We start from the raw sequence: 20808 nt of genomic DNA on the forward strand, positions 1-20808 counted from the left end.
CTTCTAAAATGGTTTTGGCAGGAAATAGTGCACAAGTGGAAACCAAGTTAAAAGTAGCTTGAAAAATAAATAGAATGACTTTGGATGCCGCTTAATACATAGTCCATCTTTCCACTGAAGATTGTCTTTGTGATTTGTTAACATGGCTAGACTGTGAGCCCTTCCATGGCTGGGCTGTATCTAATTGTCTTTGAAATCCAGGGTCTAGCCCAGGGCCTGGCATATGCCAGGAGGAGGTCATTATTATTATTATCATTCTTTTTAATGATTGACTATACTGCAAATTTGTTTAATTAATTTAGTTACTAGCTTAACACTGTTGTGCATTCAGGATAAACTAAGATAATTAGTGGTTTTGGGTCCCTCCTCTCTTTTCCTATCTACGACATAACACCGCCCACCCTCTGCTCTGAAGTAAGACGTTATGAACATTATTTAAACATTATTTATTCAATCCATTCTGCAAGGAAGCTTATTTTTGTTGCATGCAGGGAATAAGCACACTCTCATTTAGTCCGTATCTCCTACAAAGTAGGAGGTTTTCAGAAGGTGAGGGCATAGGTGTGAATGTGGTACCTTTTTATTTTTATTTTTTTATTTTTATTTATTTATTTTTTAAAGATTTTATTTATTTATTTGACAGAGAGAGACACAGCGAGAGAGGGAGCACAAGTAGGGGGAGTGGGAGAGGGAGAAGCAGGCTTCCCGCGGAGCAGGGAGCTCGATGCGGGGCTCGATCCCAGGACCCCGGGATCATGACCTGAGACGAAGGCAGACGCTTAACGACTGAGCCACCCAGGTGCCCAATGTGGTACCTTTTTAAACCGAAGGCACAAATCCCTCAGGCTGGCATATCAAATAAATGATTTTTTGGAGGGGGGGAGGTTCTGAAAGGGGAAACTACTAAAATCTTACTTTAGGCCTCACGTCATTCTTTCCACCAAAGTCTGCTTGCTCTAGAAGGCCCCAGGAGCTCCAGCCTCTTAGACTCCCTGGAGTGTGTAGGATGTCAAGTGTTGTCTGCATGGGGGGGGTGGGGTTGCCTGCTGATGGGGCTGTGCCAAGCAGTGTTTGGTTCTCGTTGCAGACCTTCACTGCCTGGTGTAATTCACACCTAAGGAAAGCTGGTACCCAGATTGAGAACATCGAGGAAGACTTCAGGAATGGCCTCAAGCTCATGCTGCTTTTGGAAGTCATTTCAGGTTGGTGTTAGACATTAAGTAGGTGTCCTAGCCCACCCTGCGCGTCCGTGCGTGAGCTCTAGCGATGCATCTATTTAGAGATAACTGCTTCAGAAGTTCTCTTTGACCCTGGCTGGGCCAGAACATGGCAGAGAACGCCTTTCCAAAGAGCAGTCTGCCTGGAGTTATTTTTCTGTTCTGAAAAAGGAGTAAATTCTGTTTAAAATTGACTTATTAAAATCATGTTTGCATCACCTGCCTCGAAACAAAATGAGAAAGAAAAAATGACCTATGCAACTCCCCACCATGCTGCCCTCCCTGCTCTAAACTCAGCGAGTGCATCTCCCAGACATTGTCTTCCATGCAGAACGCCAGGATACATGTTGGCATAACTCTGAAAACATGAGCTCAGATCCCAGAGGGGTTATGTTTTGCCCTGAATTTCAGTTGGCTGGTTTAGACTTTGGATGAGAGAAGGGATCACCCTTGAAGTGTGACTGGGAGGACGATGGCAAGTCTGCCCTGCTCCATATATCTTCATAATCAGCTATCTGTGATGAGCCCTGGCAGCCACCGCTGTGATTTGGACCAGGCTCTCCCGACTTCCTCTAATAGCTAGTCAGCAACTCCAAAGGCTCCTAGGATGCCAACCATCATTCCTCTATACCCCTTTGTAAGTTGGCCTGTAGACCCAACTGGATTCTCCCAGCAGATCTGAAAAGCATGTGGGTCTGTGCTGGTCCATTGGTCTTGAAAGTTGTTTTGGTTATGGTCTCTCCATACTGTGGTTTACAGACACCAGAGACCCATCAGAAACGGTCACATTTAAGGAAGCGTGGACTCTGAATTTTGGCATCTCGATTCTGTGTCACGGCATTATTTTCTCTGTGTCTACGCTATTCTTTCTCCATCCGACAGGGGAAAGACTGCCCAAACCTGACCGAGGAAAAATGCGGTTCCACAAAATTGCTAATGTTAACAAGGCCTTGGATTACATAGCCAGCAAAGGCGTGAAACTGGTGTCCATCGGGGCTGAAGGTAAATGAGGTGTAATAGGAATGACCCTGTCTGCTACATTGACCTCCCAGTGGAGGGTGGGTGGGCCTGCAACTGGGCAAATTCCTCCCACCACTTATGGTGCTTGCTTCATGTCAGGCTGTCTGCTAGGCTCTGGGGTACAGAGACGAGAAGAAGAAGTACCAGGAAGGGCAGACCAGGCTCTAGGATTATTTGTAAAAAATAGAGTCAAATATAATGCTGTCTTCTTCAGCCTGATAATTGGGATGAGAAAGAGCTTAACCTTCCTGGTGACTCTTAAGAGCTAATTAGTAGGAGAGAAGTGACCTATTCATTCTCTGGGAGATTGGGAGCCCCAGTGAGTTTGGCAGGAGCTGAGATGACTCTGCTTCTTTATACAGCTGAGTGCCATGACCTTGGCCCACCTGGGGAGCGCTGGAAGGATCACGGTGAAGATGAGTCTGTGTTCTCTGAACCTGATTACTTAGAACCTTGGTGCATCTAGTCCTTAAGCTTTGGGAACTCTTGGGTTGTTTTCAGTGATTATGCATTTGCAAGATACGTGCTTATTATTAACTCAGAATTCATTTAAACCAGAGACATTTGGTTATGAATACTGTATAACTAGACACACTGCGACACTTATAAAAACATGAACTGGCCTTCCCATGTATAAATATATTTTCCAGTAGCTCTGAAGTCAGAACTTAGGGGAAACGTACAAGCTACAGGAAAAATTTATGCACTGGTTATGTTATCTTTACACAAATTTGTTGTTTTTTCTTTCCTAAAGAAATTGTGGATGGCAACGTGAAGATGACGCTGGGTATGATCTGGACCATCATCCTTCGCTTTGCTATTCAGGATATTTCAGTTGAAGGTAAAAGACCTGGTTGAAAATCTGATTGTATTAGGATACTTAGAGTAATTTGTAAATTGAATTTATAAAGTAGAATTTAAATAGGGCCCTGTAAAATTGAACAGTCATTTACATGATTTAATGAAAGATATGGGAGTTGGGTTTTCACAGGTTTTATATTTGTATGGGAAAGACCCCAGCAATACTGTTTCATTCATGGGGGTGGAATCATTTTGGAAAAGATGAGCACATGTTCAGAACAGAAGTCGCTTTTTAAAATGAGCATTTTTTGAGCTTTTAATTGCTTATTATACTCACAGGTTCCCAACTCTTAACAGTTCTGTAGACTTGCCGTTGAAACATTTTTTTTTTCAGGTGCAAAAAACCAATCAGTTGAAATCTGAGTTCATTCATTCATTCACCCTCCCTCCCTACCTTCCTTCTCTGTCTCTGTATCTGTCTCTGTCTCTTTCTTTCTGTTAACAAAATCTCCATTGTTATTGTATCTTTTGGCCTCACAACTGTTCCGTTGCTATAATAGAATCATAGTCCTTGGCACTGCCACTGAAGATGAAAATCTATAGTCTTTTACGCCCACTGTACTCCTAAATATTTTGATGAATTCAGCACTGTTGAAAAGTGTCAAATTGACGTTCGTAGAATTAGAACTTTGCAATACTATTTAGCCCTTGAATCACAAAATGTATAGCTGCAGAACATATTTGAAGGCGGTCTGAATTGTCCAACCAGTCAGCATCCTGTACTTTCGTCACCTAACAGGTAACCAGGTACCTGAACGGTGAGGGGTGGGGGCGTTGTTTATATTTCTGCCCAGGACGGAGTGCCCTCCGATGCAGGTCTTTGTAGGTGACGGTAGCTACTAATCAACCAGCAAACATTAAAAACCAATAATTTACCTACTGTTGTATGGGATGGCATGAAGCCTAAGGTATTTACCCTTAAGGAATTTCTGACCCACTTAGATTATTTCCTTCTGGCCCCATTTGTGTCATCTAAAAATCCAAGGAAGATAGGATGATACTAAAATCTCAATAATTCAGGCTCAGAAATGACAGCCAGTTTGAATTAATAAACAGTCTGAATTTGAAAACTTTCATGCAATGTGCTTTTATTAAAGGACATTCATTTCATTCTAGTGAAAATAACAAGATGCTTCTTAAAAATTCTTGCTTTATTAAAAAGTAATTTGTAATAATTTTACCAATTTTATATGCTTCCAAATTTAAATATTTAAACAGTTGAGCCCCCCCCTTAAAGAACAAATATTATTTTTTAAAAAATCTTATTCACACGATTGCATTTGCTAGACTAGTGAATCATTTTCCCACAAATATTACAGAGGTTGTTGCAGGGTTTTTCTGATTGGTTACAAATTTCACATTAGTGATAATATTAATTTAGAACTTACTTCTATTTGAAGTGTAGCTATGAGTGGTATTATCCATTATTCATTTTCCCTAAAGTGATTAATAATGTGTCCCAAATAAGATAATAAAATCACAGTATTTTGTGAAATATCACAATAAAAAGATGTATTAATCTGCTTTTCAAAAGACTAAGAAATTGAACATTCAAAAGTGGGAATTTGATTAGCAAAGTCCCTAGATTTCTTCCAAGTTGATGTCTTTCAGGACGTAGTTGGCTGACTTACTTTTTTTAAAAATTTTATTTATTGTTTTACTTTTTTGGAGTCATTTCTTAACAACCTCACTGAATTTCTGGAGGTCTATAGAAAGATGATCTTAGTTTATTTTAATGATGTGTAGCATGTGCAAAAAGACATTGTTATTATGATTGAATTCTTTGAAAAGCCAGTCTCCTTCCAGAGGATGATGGATTTCTTCCAGGAAATAAAATGAGAGATTAAATACACCTGCTAGTGAGGGTGGTCCCGATGTACGTGGATGGGGTTCCTTGGTGCATCCTATGGTATTTTGTGATGGAATGAAAAATGGCACTACGTATTTATAATGTGCTTTTCACACCACGATTTTGTGTGTGCCAAAAGGCCATGTTTCAGATTTAAGCTATCCTGGCAGGGAGTGGGGTATACCACAGCCAGGGACATAATAGGCCTGGTTAGGAAAACCTAACAATGGGCTTGGGGTGGGAGAGATTCCTTTTTGATTAGGTTAGCCAGTGAAATAAGGAGAAAACTTCAACATTCATTGCCTCGGAGTATTCAGACATATCCAGACAGAAATTAGGTGAAACTCCGTGAGTGGCAAATTTAAACTTCAGTAGCAGTTACGAGATTGTATTGATCTGCTTTACTTCTGTTTGCCTTTCTAGCCGAAATTTCATTTAAACTTTGTAAAATACAGTGTGTTATTTCCTTCTGAGGTACTTTTTCTTATTGGTTACATTGGTCGGGACCCCAAAGGCAGGCAGTATGGAGTTCCATTTTTCAACATTTTTACCAGTTAATATTTGAATAAAGTCTTAGAACTTTCCGTTGGTTTTCCCAATAAGATTTTCTAAAAGAGACATGAATAGGAGTCATTCAAATGATTCCTGTAGCACATGAAAAATTTGGGGAGTGTGTTTATTTCAACTGGGTTATGGGTCACAGGAAAGTCTGAACTAGAATGGGCAATTTAGATAAATAATTACAGAATGCTTTTTACAGAGAAAAAAAAAATCAACTTTAAATCCTTACTAAAATGGAAGGCCAGGGCCCAATGTTAGTCAAGAGTCCACGTGTTTATAGGGGTTTTCTAAATTGTTAGCCCTTAAATACAGGCAGAATCCTAGATTTTGGGAGTGGTTTTGAGGAGCTGTTTGGATGCATGTAATTTTGGGTCCTCCAAGAAGCCAGTGCCAGGTGGGTGTTAGACACTGTCTTAGTTGGCTTGGGCTGTAACAAAATACCATAGACTGAGTGGCCCGACCAACAGAAATTTATTTTCTCATGGTTCTAGAGGCCGGAAGTCCAAGATCAGGGTGCCAGCATGGTCCATTTCTGCTAAGGACCTTCACGTTGGCTTGTAGATGGCCGCCTTCTTGCTCCATCCTGCAGGGCAGAGGGGGAGGAAGAACCCTCTTCTCAGAAGGGCTCTAATCCCATCAAGGGAGCCCCACCCTCATGACCTCATCTAACCCTAATTGCCTCCCAAAGCCTCCATCTCTAAATAAGGTCAGGGCTTTAACATAGGAATTTGGTGGTGGTGGTGGGGGGGCGGGAAATACAAACATTTAGTCCAGGTCAGACATACCAGAGATTTGTTGGAAGAAATGCCTATGAAGAACCGAAAATGGCTGAGAGAGAACCTTCAGTCCAGTGCACCTGGCCAACACTTGTATGGGAGAAGGAAAGGGAGGGCTGCAGGGAGAAGGGTCTGATGGGGAGCCCTTCAGCCTGGGCTGCTCTGAGGAGCTGCACACACGCAGGAATGGCCCAGCTCCCGTGCCCCTCCCTCCCTCAGTCGTGGGCTGGAGCAGCACGAGGAGGTATGGCCTCCGGGGAATGCAGGGCTGGATTCTGAGTGTAGCAGCTGGGACCTCTGTGGCCTGCCCTGCTCTACCCCGGGGGCCTGTTGTTGTTTCTACTTGATCAAAACTCAGGTGGCCAAACCTGAAACGTACTAATGAAAGCCTTTTGGTATTATAAAAATCACCGGGTAAGGGAATAAATCGGAGACACAGCGGCCTCTGTGAATTCCATTGACCTAAGACTATAAGAGAATCAAATGACAGGTTAGTGAGGTCATAAACTAGTGAGGAGTAGTAGTTTTTAAACGAAACTTTAAGAGAAAAATGATTCATTGCCAACATCCCTGCAGCCTGGGTTTATGTTTATGACATCATAACTTGTGGTTGCTCTCATGTTGGCCTTTTCAAGTCCCTTCGGTGTCATCAGCAGTCCGCCCCCGGGAGCATGGTCCCAGCAGAGCTCATGAGAAGAGATGATGCATTTGGTGGTTGGCTCCCTGGGAGGTCTCTTTATCAGGTTCCCAGGCATTGGGTGCATTAAGTAGTATTTCCATGTGGACACTTTTTCTTGGCTGTCATTACAGAAACCTCTGCCAAAGAAGGTCTACTGCTCTGGTGTCAAAGGAAAACAGCTCCTTATAGAAATGTGAACATTCAGAACTTCCACACCAGGTGAGCAAGCTGGGCCCTGGGCTACTTAGATTCTCACTGGAGTCCTGGGAGGGCCGTGGTTACGTATGCCAGGGTCTTCCGGCTCCTGCCTGAGACGCGTTTTTACGTCTGCCATGGACCCGAGGCTGTAGCATCTCTGATGCCTGAGATCTCTCCGGGGAACATGTCTGATTAAGACTTGAGGTGCTGGTAAAACAGCGCAGTCCTGCTAAGCACCCGAACAGGCCTTCACAACTTGGGGGTGCAGGCATGCACCTCACCGTGGCCTTCCCCCGCTGCTGGGGGAAGCTGACAGGTGTGGCTTCTCAGCGAGCAGGATACTGAGGCAGACTCTGTATGTCCCCCTGATGTACTGTCTCCACCCCGATGCCTCCCTCAGTGCTACCTGGACAGACCCTTCCTCAGCCAGCTTTGTATGCTGGGGTTCGAGAGAAGGAGGAAACTCATGTTTGTAACATGACAGGAACCTGCATGAATGAAACCTAAATATAATCTCAGAGCATGGTTTTACCACTTGCTCTGTCATTATCATTTGTGAGTAGAAGAGTTACCTGTATTTTCACCCTTTATATGGTGGGTTACCCAGGAATCGAAATGGGTCCCCAGCCACCATGGATAATCAGAGCCGCAAGGAAAAATGGGGGAGGTTCTCCTAGATAGACAAATATTATTAGAGTGTCTACCAAGTGTCAGGCACTGAGCCAGGCCTTGAGCGTACAAAGGTGGGAAAGCCTGTCCCTACAAGATGCTGTCTCTAGGACAGGAGGAGCCTTGAAGGAGAAGGCAGGCCTTCTGCTAGTGTGAAAGTCAGCTTGCCTCTCATTGACCTTCTTGCTTTTCCTCCTTGGGCCCAAGATTGGCCCAGGCACTTCAGCTGTGTAGCCCCTGGGGTTTCTTTCTTCCCCTGACCCTTTGGGGAGCAGAACTCCCACTCACAGCCCTCGGTGAACCCCTGGTCACCTGGAGTTGTCTAGAGAACAGTTAGCGCTCAAAGCCCGGAGTTGTCTAGAGAACAGTTAGCGCGAGTGTCTCCGGGGAAACAGACCAGGAAGGCAGGTCCTCCTTGCTGAGTCCCTCGGGTGCTGACATGTCTTTGCCTTTTTGAAAACATGAAAAGAACATTATGAAGGAAGACAGAGGAGTCCCTGGGAGCTGATAGTGACTTTTTAAGTGTACTAAGGAACTTGGGGGGAAGTGAGTCCTGGACATTTCAGGATAGACATCCCTGTGTATGGTTATTGGGCAGACCCTGCAGGAGCGTCCACCTCGGAGACTGGGAGGAGAGAGGGAGGGGGGTGTCGGGACCAGAGGGCATTGACCAGGGAGGAGGGCAGAGGTGGAGCAGAGGGCCGTTGCTGGTTCTCGAAGCCCAGAACCAGACTGGGCCAGGGGACAGGGAGGAGTCCCGGGCAAGGATGGGCCTGAAGCTGTAGAGGAAGAGAAGCCCAGGGGACCCCAGGAAGACCCCAGGAAGAAGGCTGGTGTTCAAGGAAGGGACCGCAAGGTCACTGGGTCAGCTAGACGGGCAGGGACATGGGGCCTTTTGCGCATTAAGTCAGACAGAAGGACATGAGGGGCCATGCGTCCCAAATTGCAGGCCTACGTCTGACCAAGGGCAGATCCTTGCCTTGCTTTCTCTCCATTAACGGGTGTTCCTGTTCTTCTCGACCATGACGCAGCTGGAAGGATGGCCTCGGACTCTGTGCGCTCATCCACAGACACCGGCCCGACCTCATTGACTACTCAAAGCTTAACAAGGTCATTCTGGGGGCCTGGCATGCTGTGTCCGCTCTGCCCCTCAGCATGTCGTCCTGAAAGTGAGCACATCAGCACTGAACTCACACAAACACGCAGGCTGCCACCAGCCGAGGCTCCCAGCTAGCCTTGCACGCAATGCAGACGGGAAAGACAGCCAGGAAAATACTTTGATTCATAATTAATTAATCACTAATATTAAATCTGGTGGGACAAGACCCAAAGCCAAGCCACTCTTTTGGCCCTTTAAATTAAGACACATTTGTCGGTTTGGCTTGATTTACTCTGAAGGTTTTTATTGATTTTACTTTCCCAGATTGTAAATATGAGAAAGGAAGCATATATGGGTTTTTTGGGGGGGGGGGAAGAAAGGTTCAAATACTCTAAGCCTTCTTTTTAAATTCCCTTTACCTTTTCTGAAGGATTTAGTTGCAGGCATTTTTACTCAGAACTGATTAACTTACTTCTCACACGAGGGACATTTTATCATTATCTTGCAATCGAGAGAAGATATTCGTTGTAGCTTTAGAAAAGAGTGTTTGAGAGCGCTTGACTGGCTCAGTCGGAAGAGTGTGCGACTCTTGATCTCGGGGTTGTGAGTTCGAGCCCCACATTGGGTGGAGAGATTACTTCAAAATAAAATCTTTTTTAAAAAACTTTTTTTAAAAAGAAAAGGGTTTTTGTTATTAATTTTGGTTTTGCTCTCTTTAGAAAATTCAGCTGACGACATTTTTGTTCTTTCCTTTTAAGCTTAAGCTTTAGTGCACTTAAGTTTCAAATAGTCTCAGAACTCTTTCTTTAGAAAAGTAGTTTAAAAATGTAATCTGTGACAGAGAAAAGAAGTCCATGCCCCTTCTCAGCCTTGTGGCAGACATCTGTGCTGTAAAGATTTAGGACTAAAGGCATTGCCTGCCCCGAAAACATTGCCACAGGTGGTGGTTAGGGCACAGATCCTTCTAGTTGCTGGTGTGCTCAGTTGTCTGCTCACTGGAGTTGCCGTGTTGTGTGGAATCCGTCCCCGCATGCCGCCCTCACCTGTGTGCTCTGCATGGTCATTGGAAGAGGTCACTTTTGCCCCCTTTTTAGTTGTCACCTGCTCATTGCCTCTCTGCTGGCCCGTCTCCGATGACTGCAGGGGAGCTCATGGAGAAGTGACTTGTAGGGAAAGATGAATCCTACAGTTCCATAACAGAAGGTTGCCCAAGATCCTCAACTTTTCAAAGCCCATATTCTCTTATTCTGGAGTTATTTTGATGTTTCAAACATGGAGACGGTGTATATTTTTTCAATGCATCTCTGTCTCATTTGCAAAATGAAGGGATTGTTCTAGATCGAAGTAGTTTCATTAGCAGGTTAGAATGGTCAGGTTTTTTTTAGAAATGGTCAACAGACCATTGGCTATCGAAGATGAGTGAAAAATGATAGTAATGAGCAGTAGCAGTTAATACTTACATAGTTCTAGATTAGACTGTTATAAGTAAATACACGTGTTTTTTATATATGTACATATATATTCATAAGTATGTGACACATATATCACACATATTTATATATGTCTATTAGTACATGTTCTAATATGTATGTTACACATACATTTTTTTTTTTTAAAGATTTTATTTATTTGAGAGAGAGAGAGTGAGAGAGCATGAGATGGGGGAGGGTCAGAGGGAGAAGCAGACTCCCCGCTGAGCAGGGAGCCCGATGCGGGACTCGATCCCGGGACTCCAGGATCATGACCTGAGCCAAAGGCAGTCGCTTAACCAACTGAGCCACCCAGGCGCCCTACACATACATATTATTATGTGTATGTTACATATACATGCACATTCATTCAGTCTTCACAGTGCACAGTGAAATATAATGCACTGATGAAGTGGGTACTGTATTTATCCCAGTTTTACAGATGAAGGAAGTATAGAATTCAGCAATCTGCCCAACGTCACATGGCCAGTAGCTGAGGCAAGAAAATATTTCACTGTCATATTTCTCTCTCTCAGTTATGGTATAAATGAGATAGTGTTCACAGAGTCTCAGAATCAATCTATTTTTAACGCTGAAATTTTTCTTATATATTTAAAACAAAAAGAAACTTTTACTTGGCAATTTGGCTTTATAAACATATGCATAAAATACACAGGTAAGACTTACGTTATAATATGGCTTCTTTTAATGATATGATTATATGCTTTGTTAAAACATTTACTTGAAAAAAATGTTTTGCCTGAAATGTATACTCTGTGAGGCCAGGAAACTTACTTGGGTTTCTTCACTGAGCCTCGTGAGTGTGTTTTTAAAGTCTGCCCTTTAAAATTACTTCAGCCTAGGGGCGCCTGGGTGGCTCAGTTGTTGGGCGTCTGCCTTCGGCTCAGGTCATGATCCTGGGGCCCTGGGATCAAACCCTGCATCGGTCTCCCTGCTCGGCGGGAAGCCTGCTTCTCCCTCTCCCACTCCCCCTGCTTGTGTTCCCTCTCTCACTGTGACTGTCTCTGTCAAATAAATAAATAAAATCTTAAAAAAAAAATTTACTTCAGCCTATTCAAATGTACTCATTGTAAAGCATTGCAGTTTCTACAATGTTTAAGTGGCTTTGATGTTAAAATTCATTAAAGCCATCCCTGAACTAACACTAGTTTTCAGTTTGATTTTCTATCTTAACTACCCCCATCCCATTTCAGGTTTGTAATGATGTCTTAAGTGGATCAAAACAAGTCTTTAAATTTTTCGGTGTTTCGGTTATACACCTCTGGTTAAATCTATTTTGTTATATTATATAATATATATGTAAATATATATATTTAACCAATTTCACAGTGAAGATAAACATAATCTTAAGAACAAAAATTTTCTCACAGTTTGCATTTACAATTTCAGTCTTTGGCATCCTAGAAGCATAATTTTTGCATCTTGTGACCTTCTTTGGGGATCCAGAAGTTTCACCAACTAGCATGTTTCCTTCTCTTTACCCCTCAGCTTATATTTATATTTAAAACAAAAGCATTGTACTAAGTATTCTCTGTGATCACCTTCCAGATCTGGAAAATGTCTGTTTCATGATTTCTTCTGGAATCATTTAAAGGTTGTTATCAATAGAGTTGAAAATCAGCTTGTAGGTATTCGGAGTGTTCTTTCCAGCCCATGAGAAAAGATCTGACAGCTTTTCTCCTGTCTGCAAAACAGTTGTCCTCTTAAACCTCGGGCTCACATTTTGTGATTTGGAGTGTGCATGCATTGTGTGGGGTTCGTATCATTTTTGGTGTTTCTCTAAATGTTTGAAGCAACTGGAAAAAGATAAGAAGGAAGATTACTTACACTGTGGTGGTTATGTGCTTGGAGAGGTCTCCTTCTAAAAGTGAGGAGTGTAAAACACATTACTCATAATTCCTGTTCAAAAGATATATTCAAACACTTGCTCTGCTGTTTTTCATGCAGGATGACCCAATAGGAAATATTAACCTGGCCATGGAAATTGCAGAGAAGCACCTGGATATTCCCAAAATGCTGGATGCTGAAGGTGAGAGGAAAATTATGTTTACTGACCTACATAAAGTCTGTGGCCTAGTCATGCAGTGGCCGTGCAGTGGGGATTTATAAAACTTTGTAGCAAAGTTATATCTGATGTACTTAGGAATCTGAAGAAGTTTCTGTCATTGGCTGCAGGAGTGTGAAGAGCATTTCATTTGCAGCTCGTTCATGAATTCTTTTTAAAAATCCTGCTCAAAACCACACCAGCAAAACTATAGTGAAAGAATTTGGTAAAAGGTTCAGCTTTGGCAAAGAAACGGAATGCTTTAGTTTGTGATCTGCAAAGAAAAACTTACTATTTTTATTTTTGTAACAACACGCTGTTATTTTTCTTACCACATGGAGACAAGCTTAGCAAATAAATCTTCTTGTGAAGTGCTCAGGACTCCACAAGGAAAAACATCCTTCCTTCCAACCAGAAGTTAGAGAATCGGAATAGAGAATACGGAACATTTAGGCGTCCATGTACCTCTCAAACTTCCACGTTTCATTTTGGGTCTAAATTAAATTTAGTTTAGTTAGATCTGAAAGAACGTCTAAGTATTTTGCAGCTGAGCATCACTCATGCTGGGGACTAGTTTTAAATAACTTTTGTGCCCTGTATATGTGATAAATTCACACACCATAGAAAGCACAGATATGTGGAGACCATCCGTTCATTTCACTTGTTCATGATTCACTTACCACTCAACAGACAGATTGAGTGCCTACTATGAGCAAGACCTTCTGCTAGGTACTTCAGGAGAGAATGAGATGTATAAGGTAGGGTCCTGCCCTCAAGGAACTTACGTTGCTGTGTGTTTGTTGTTAATACTATTATTCCGTCATGGCCCATTTCTTCCCCTAATTGGCATTATTGGGGAAAAGCAAAGAACTTGATTATAGTCAATTGTCAATCTTCTGTTCCTCCTTATTGTTGGTGATTGTATTATAAATTATCATAAACTAGGTGGCTTGAAGCAACAGGAATTTATTCTCTTATGATTCTGTAGGCTGTAAGTCTGAAACGAAGCTGTTGACAGGGCCATGCTTCCTCCAAAGCCTCTAGAGGAGGTTCCTTCCTTGTCTCTTCCAGCTTCAGAAAGCCCCATGCATTCCTTGGCTTCTGGTAGCATTACTCTTTCCTCTCTGTCTCTACTTCTCATTCCCTCTTTCTTATAAGGACATCAGTCATGTTAGATTAAGGATCTTCCCTACCCCAGCAGGACCGCATCTTAACTTGATTCTACCTACGAAGGCTTACTTGCAAATGAGGTCACATTCACAGCTACCAGGGGTGGGACCTAGGACTTCAGCATATCTTTTTGAGGGACACAGTGCAACTTATAACAGTGACCTTCAAAGTAGGATTCTAATTTTACCCATTCATTAATTTAACCATTTTAGCAAACACCTGTATTATTGGGCATTAACACTTGAATACGCTCCTCCGAATCTGTTGATGGTTTTCAAAAACTCTTGAGAGGGAGAGAGTCAGTAAAATAATGAAGTAGCAACATAGAATAAATAGTTCCTTTTCCTTTTTTGTCTGTCTGTCCTCTCTAAGCTAAGTTTACATTTGTGTGGCATCTCCTTTGACCTTTCCATAGAGTAAATAACTACCCAGAGTGTACCCACTCGAATTAATAGCTAGGATACTAAAGAGAGAAGAAAACAGACAACATTTAGTAAATTAATGCCTCCCTAATACACTGCAATCGAGGGTGACTTCAGGGTCACCATCTTATTCCTCTGGCCTGCTGACATGCTTCTTAGTCGGTAGATTTTTCCTTAGCCTCTGAGTCCTGCTCTGGGCATGTGTCCATCCTGTGAATCCTTCCAGGCCAATGAGATGTGCTGGTACTCCCTTCATTTCCTCCTCCCTTGTGACACATTTCCTTTTCCTTTCCTTTTAAATGGTTCAGAAAAATGCTTACATACTATAGTATTTTCTGTGTAATTTCTCACAGGAATCTTCTGTCCATCATGAACTTGACTGACTTGGGTGTGGGGCTCACTGCGACAGGACTACCCAGCAGGTCTCCCTGCCCGTGACTCTCTGTATCCTTGCTACACCTGCCCTTGGACTTATCACCCCCACAGCGTTGTGTTAGCATGTCCTTGGTTCGGCCACGTCCTGAGCTGGCTGCCTCCTGTCACAATGCTTGTCCCTCCGGCGCAGCCTTGCTGTTGACCTCAATTCCTGTCATTGTGTGGGTGCCTGGACCCTCAGTGGGGATTCTCAAGTAGCTCCTTGGGCCACTCTCCCATGAACTGTTACCCGTAGTAAACACTGGAGAAACTTGTCCTCCTCTTAACCATCTGCTGTGCTTTTTAAAAGGTTCTGGAAGTTGTTTCTCTATTTTCCTCCACAAACCTTTCCTTAAGGTGAGCACCAGGCTTGGGTTCCTGGGTGTGTAGGTTCTTTGTGGACTCGCAGAAGGAATCTTAGTTGACTCCCTCTGTGTCTGCAGCGGGAGAAAGTCTCAGGGAATGTTCTGTCACGTGCATCCTGTGGGCTTCCAGAACTCCGATTCTGGCCATGGATGTGACCTCCTTGCCCATTTAGGGCCCTTCTGCATTAGCTGTGTCCTTCTCTTTGGCAATTCTCAAAAGTACACAGAGAGCAATGACTTTGTAGGTCTGACTTCTTTGACTGGAGCCAACGTTTTAACCGCATAAGTGTGGGAGGGGTGCGGTGGGGAGATTCATTGCTTTGACTTCTCCGAGGCAGCACTTGGCCGAAGCCTGCGGGTGCTAGAACATCCGAGCAGTTAACCTTCTTTTCTCCACACAGATTTAGTATACACTGCCAGACCCGATGAGAGAGCCATAATGACTTATGTTTCCTGTTACTATCATGCTTTTGCTGGTGCACAGAAGGTGAGGATGTAAAACATGAATCACCACTCACCCTTCACCTTCTGTGTCTTAATTTTTTTTTCCCAATTGTTTTTCTCTTTTCCCCTCTCCTCTGAGTAAGGAGACCTGTCTGGTTCTGAGGAGGCAGTCATTTGTCTTTTTTAGTCTAGTTTTCTTTGAAACTTACTTTCTGTCCATGCAGTAGTATGCTGTTCATGTTTGTTTTCCAGAAGATTCCATGCTGTGACACAACCCCACATCCTTTCTAGGCGTACCCTCTGAAAACCCGATGACTAGGCTTCACCCTTTAGGGAATTACACGGTCTCTTTTTACCTGCATTTTATCCAGTGACTGAACCGAGTTTAAAGTTAAAAAGCAATTCAGCAAACAGTGGTGTCGCCAAGGTGGAAGGAGAAAGGTTGTGTGTTCACACGGTCCTGTTTTCTCTTCCCGTTGGTGGTTTCGGCAGCTAATACAAACGGTAGCAAGAATCACAATAAGTACAAGCCGTGTCTGTCCTTCTCTTTAGAGGTTTTGTTACCCTTGGTGATTTCTGTAAATGGCAAGGTAAGTAGGCACAGAAGAGGTTAAAAGCCACGTCCTCTCCAGTGAGTCTTCCCCCCACCACCGCCCCACCCAGGAGCCAGAAAGCCTACAGGAAGGTGGGATGGGGAAGGGGCAGGAGAGAGGGGGCCCTGGGGCGCTGCCAGTGTTCCCAGCATGTCACTCCCAAGGCGAGACGTGTCACTCAGAGCAGCCGTGACAGAGGACCTGATATGGTCAACAGATGAGCGGACGTGGCCTCACGAGTCACTAGGAAGTGATAATAAGTCCTGCTACGTAGCACATGGTCCCCGTATTCATGCCTTGACTGCACTTGTAGAAGCTCATCACGGGGCGGGGGAGGCGGAAAGCCCTCAGCTTGATTATTAAAAAACAACAACAACAAAAACATGCTGGTTCAAGTCATTCAAGCCCTTCTGTTCACAAACCGTGTCCATGCTGTGGAGAGCCTTCCTGAGCTTTAGGATTGTGGGCCCCAGACACACACAGAAAATGGATCGGTGTAAACCAATTTGTTCTTCCCTCCGTTCACCCTGGTTTCTACTCTTCATCTGTATGTGTGTTTGTTTTCTGTGTTATTTTTTCCCTCCCTTCAGACATTGTGAACACTCCCAAACCCGATGAAAGAGCTATCATGACTTACGTTTCCTGCTTCTACCACGCGTTTGCGGGCGCGGAGCAGGTATTCAGCACGTGTCGATCGGGGCTGCCGTGCAGTTCTTCTGCATCGGTTTTAGTTGTGTGTGCGTGTGTGTGCGTGCGCGTACGTGGGTGTGTGTTCGTGCGCTTCACATCTTACCTTGGAATCTTAAGTGTGTTGTGATGACCTAATACGCCAAGTTCCAAACTGTGAATCCTTCGTGTTTTTTAACAGCTTTAACTTCAGACAGTTCCTGAAGTGTTGTTTTTGTTTTTAAATCTTTCCTTCCTTCTAAGATGTTGCTTTGATTTCGTTAGTTAATTGTGGGAAACGCTGGTGCTTTAGGAAAAAAAAAGTGCCTTGAAAATGGCGCCACGGTCACTGAACAGCGATGGGGAGATTTGACAAGGACAGGTGAGCGCCTTCCCGGTGCCCCTTGTTCCTTCCGCCTAGAAACTGCCTTCACTGTTCAGTGATTTGTTCTAACACCTTTCAAGACTAATCTTAATTGAATTGAAATAGTGAAAGGATAACGATGTGAAAACCTCAGAAAAATTCACATTTCTTAAGACACACATTGTGGGAGAACGTCCCTCAGCTTTCTCCTTATTCACCTGTCTCTCGCCCCTTCACATAATCTACTTGGAGAAAACGGATAGACTGGGGCCGGGGGACACAGTATGTGTCATTTCTGTGATTTCTCAACAACCGTCACCAGCAAATGATGCTAACTGCAAACCGGGCTTTGGAGGCAAGGCTTTGGGACGGGCTGGAGGCCAGGAGGGGCAGCTTGCTCTTCTTAATTCGTCACATGGTCGTGGTTCAGGGCACTTTGCCACCCCTGGCCCAAGTTCCCCTCCACAAGATGATAACCGAGAATTCTGTATACCTCGATGACGTCTCATGGAGGTCACACAAATCTTAAAGCAGGTTTAGCTCTGGGGAAGGATCCCATCTAGCAAGTTCTGGTGTATTCATTTCAGGACAAGAGGGCTTCAGCGAACTCGGTGCAATGACAAGATAGATTCAGGACCCGGTTAGTTTTTTGCTTTGATTTCCAAAGGCTAATGCTATCTAGAGAGTTCTGGCCCCATAGTCACGAGGTCAGTAGAATGCTCAGGTGGACGGATGGGGGATTTTGGCTTCTTTGACCCGTATATTTCTGTCACTAACTTGCTTAATGTTTTACGAAGCTTGCGTTTTAGACTAATGGTATCTCCCCATTATTCCCCACAGTACATTCAGCCTGCCGTGTAAGTCTGTGTAAAACAAGGTGTGAAATGACTCATGGTGTTCAACAGCCATACCCTCAGTCTTCCTCCACCCCAACCTTGAATCAGCACGCCATCTCCTCATTTCCTCTCCTGCCCCACCACGTTCTGTTTTGTGCATGCGCATCCCTGTCGATGGAGCTGTTCTGTTTACCTATTGTGTTTTACAGGCCGAGACAGCGGCTAACAGGATATGTAAGGTTCTTGCTGTGAATCAAGAGAATGAGAGGCTGATGGAAGAATATGAGAGGCTAGCAAGTGAGGTAAAGGAAGCGGGTGCCCGGCAGTCCTGTCCCTTCCCACCCAGAGGGAGAGGCATGGAGGGGGACACACCGGCTGTCAGTGTTTTCTTTCTTTGCATTTTTCATCTCGGACAGAATCAAAGTGGGAAAATGCACTTGATCTCAGGGGTTGCTCATCTTGTAGCAACATACTGATTGGCACAAAAGTCATCACAGTGGGCTCCCCAGCTGTCCCAAAGCATAGAGGTAGTTTGCATGTTTGCAGACACGTGGTATGTGACTCCATGCTCAGCTCTGCACTGCCAGGGTCGGACACCCCCCAGGGGACACCGCATTACTAATTTTTTTTTTCCTGCTTCATTGGTTACTCAACTCACCTAGTGTGCCCTCCGTTACTCAGAAGCCCTGCTCCACGCAGCAACTGAGCGTCCCAGGAACTGGCCCAGCCCGTTGTGAGACACGGCTTGGCCTTGTGTGCGTGTCTATGAATATCTAGAGGGAAATGTGGGGAGGACAGAGCCCCCCATCCAAGGTGTTTGAGCATGAATGTCCATGATGCCTTCTGCAGCTCTTCAGCCAGATTCTTGGTTAGAATAGCACTTTCCATGTTGCTCTTCTTTCTGTTCTGATTAGAGCATAAATAGCAACAAAGCAGTCTCGTCACTGCTGCCATGTTGCTTCCCCCAGTCAAGGGATGGGCTGAGTGAGCGGCACACCCCACCCTCTCTGGGTTGAACTCAGTTACAGTGACACATGTCTGTGACCAAATGATTTTTGCTCTGACTTGATTTACCTGATATTTGGTCTGTCCTGGGAAAAGTGTCAGGATACTTGGAATAAGTCTTCCAAAGGAGTGGTTAATAGTAATCCGATCTGATGATATTGAGTTTATGTTTTCATATTGCTGCTATGGGAAAATTCGATTTGGCAGCATTGTTTAACCCAGGGACCAGCTTCAGGGTAGAGGCACGACCGGGACCAAAGGACAGACAGTAGTTCTGTCCTTCCTTTTCTTCCCTGGTCCTTCATTTATCTTCCTCAAACCCTTCGACTGTGGGTGTATCACCATTTTAGCGAATTTTTATTCTTACCTGCTGTCATTTTCCAAGTAATTACGAGTATCAATTATTAGTGGCTTTTCAACTTGCTCGTAATTTGAGAGAAGGGGGCATATATACTTCATTCTTAGGAATTCACTACCATTTTCACTTCTATCATGTGGATTTCCTCAAAATGATAAATTAAAATATAACTTGGCATTGAGTCAGTCCCAGATTTACAATGTATCTTTCTGGTCAATAGATTCATGAGATTTGAGCTTATTTGAAATAGAATTACATTTTAAGTTAAACCCAGTTCTTTTCTGAGTTTCCATGCCATGTCAGGTTTTTGTTTTTCATTTGAAAGCTCCATCCAGCATTTGTCTGCTAATGTCTAGTCCCTGAGTTTCCTGTAAATGTCACATTCTTGTGAAACATGACTCGTGCTGACTTTCAGTTTTCGACCTGTATGTGGGACTGTGGGGGTGATCACCAATGGCCATGGGGTGGGGTCGGGGGCGGGCGGCGCTGAAGTTTTCATTCATGCCACAGCGCATGTGCATAAAGATGCCTTTTTATCCTCTCCCCTCAGTCCAGAGTATTCTATTCATACTCTGCCATTTTAGGAACATTCGGTGGAATGCATTCCAATTGTCAGGTGCTTCTGTTTTTCACCTGGGGGTGGGGGGCTGGGGTTTGCTGGCGTCTCCAGCAGTATTTGTGTGTTTTGGGAGCAGCTGTTGGAATGGATTCGCCGCACGATCCCCTGGCTGGAGAACCGGACCCCCGAGAAGACCATGCAGGCCATGCAGAAGAAGCTGGAGGACTTCCGGGACTACCGGCGCAAGCACAAGCCGCCCAAGGTGCAGGAGAAGTGTCAGCTGGAGATCAACTTCAACACGCTGCAGACCAAGCTGCGGATCAGCAACCGGCCCGCCTTCATGCCCTCCGAGGGCAAGATGGTGTCGGTGAGTGCCTGCCCCTGGACCCGGTTTGTTTCCGAAGCCTCCTCTCTGACGGGCCGCCCAGAAGGCCACAGGTCCTTTCAGCGAATGGTTAGGATGTGGGCCCTGTAACCGCGTCATTCGGGATGTTTTTTCCCCACCAGTGTGCGGTTCTTGGCCCCAGTTGCTCCTGGGGTGGTGTCCCGCCCAGAGCGGCCTTTACCGCCTCCCCTGCCCTCCCATGACCTGGCCGTGTCTTCCCGCTGGACCTTCTGGCACCTGCATCACGTGCCCTCTCTAACCTGCGCTTAGGACCCGGTCACGTTTCCAGGGCCTCGTGCTGCATGGGTCTCCCTCCCCGCATGGTTGGCTTCCTTGCTCTCCAGAGTCACTTGCACCCGCACCTGGGACTCGAGAATCGCAAACCTTGCCACCTCCTCTGCTCCTCGTAGCACAGTGCTGGCCCTCGGCTGCCCTTTTTGCAGAACCTCCAGGAGTCGCTGGTGGCAGCCCTTCTTAGCCCCTCACTGCTCCTTTACTCCTTTTACTCTTCACCCTGCAGCCACCTGGCTTGTCCCTTCCGGAGACCGTTCCCGTTGGGCTCAGAGGCCCCCCGTGGTGACATTCCGCTGTCACTTTCATTTCCATATTCTCTGCCGCTTTGACCCTTTTAACCACACTGTTATCCACGCTGCCTCCTTGAAACTCCTTCTACTCTCGACCTCACCGTTTCCTTCCCACCCCACGGGGTCCTTCCACACACGGCGCAGAGCTTCGCCCCCCACCGCCACCCCAGTCCGTGGGAG

The 20808-nt window shown here is 44.8% G+C and overlaps 1 protein-coding gene across 1 annotated transcript in view; it reads left to right on the forward strand.

Annotated features, from left to right (window-relative positions):
• The window catches only part of ACTN2 (actinin alpha 2), a 65798-nt gene that overhangs the window by 25162 nt on the left and 19828 nt on the right, over positions 1-20808 (forward strand). The window contains exons 2-10 of the mRNA XM_006738269.3: positions 1088-1202; positions 2100-2219; positions 2992-3078; positions 7095-7182; positions 8862-8940; positions 12367-12448; positions 16462-16547; positions 17947-18039; positions 19796-20026. Coding sequence (XP_006738332.2) covers positions 1088-1202; positions 2100-2219; positions 2992-3078; positions 7095-7182; positions 8862-8940; positions 12367-12448; positions 16462-16547; positions 17947-18039; positions 19796-20026 — 981 coding nt within the window. The remainder of the gene's footprint in view (positions 1-1087; positions 1203-2099; positions 2220-2991; positions 3079-7094; positions 7183-8861; positions 8941-12366; positions 12449-16461; positions 16548-17946; positions 18040-19795; positions 20027-20808) is intronic.

Source organism: Leptonychotes weddellii, chromosome 6 (genome assembly GCF_054177405.1).
Source record: "Leptonychotes weddellii isolate Sample4059 chromosome 6, ASM5417740v2, whole genome shotgun sequence".
NCBI lineage: Eukaryota > Metazoa > Chordata > Mammalia > Carnivora > Phocidae > Leptonychotes > Leptonychotes weddellii.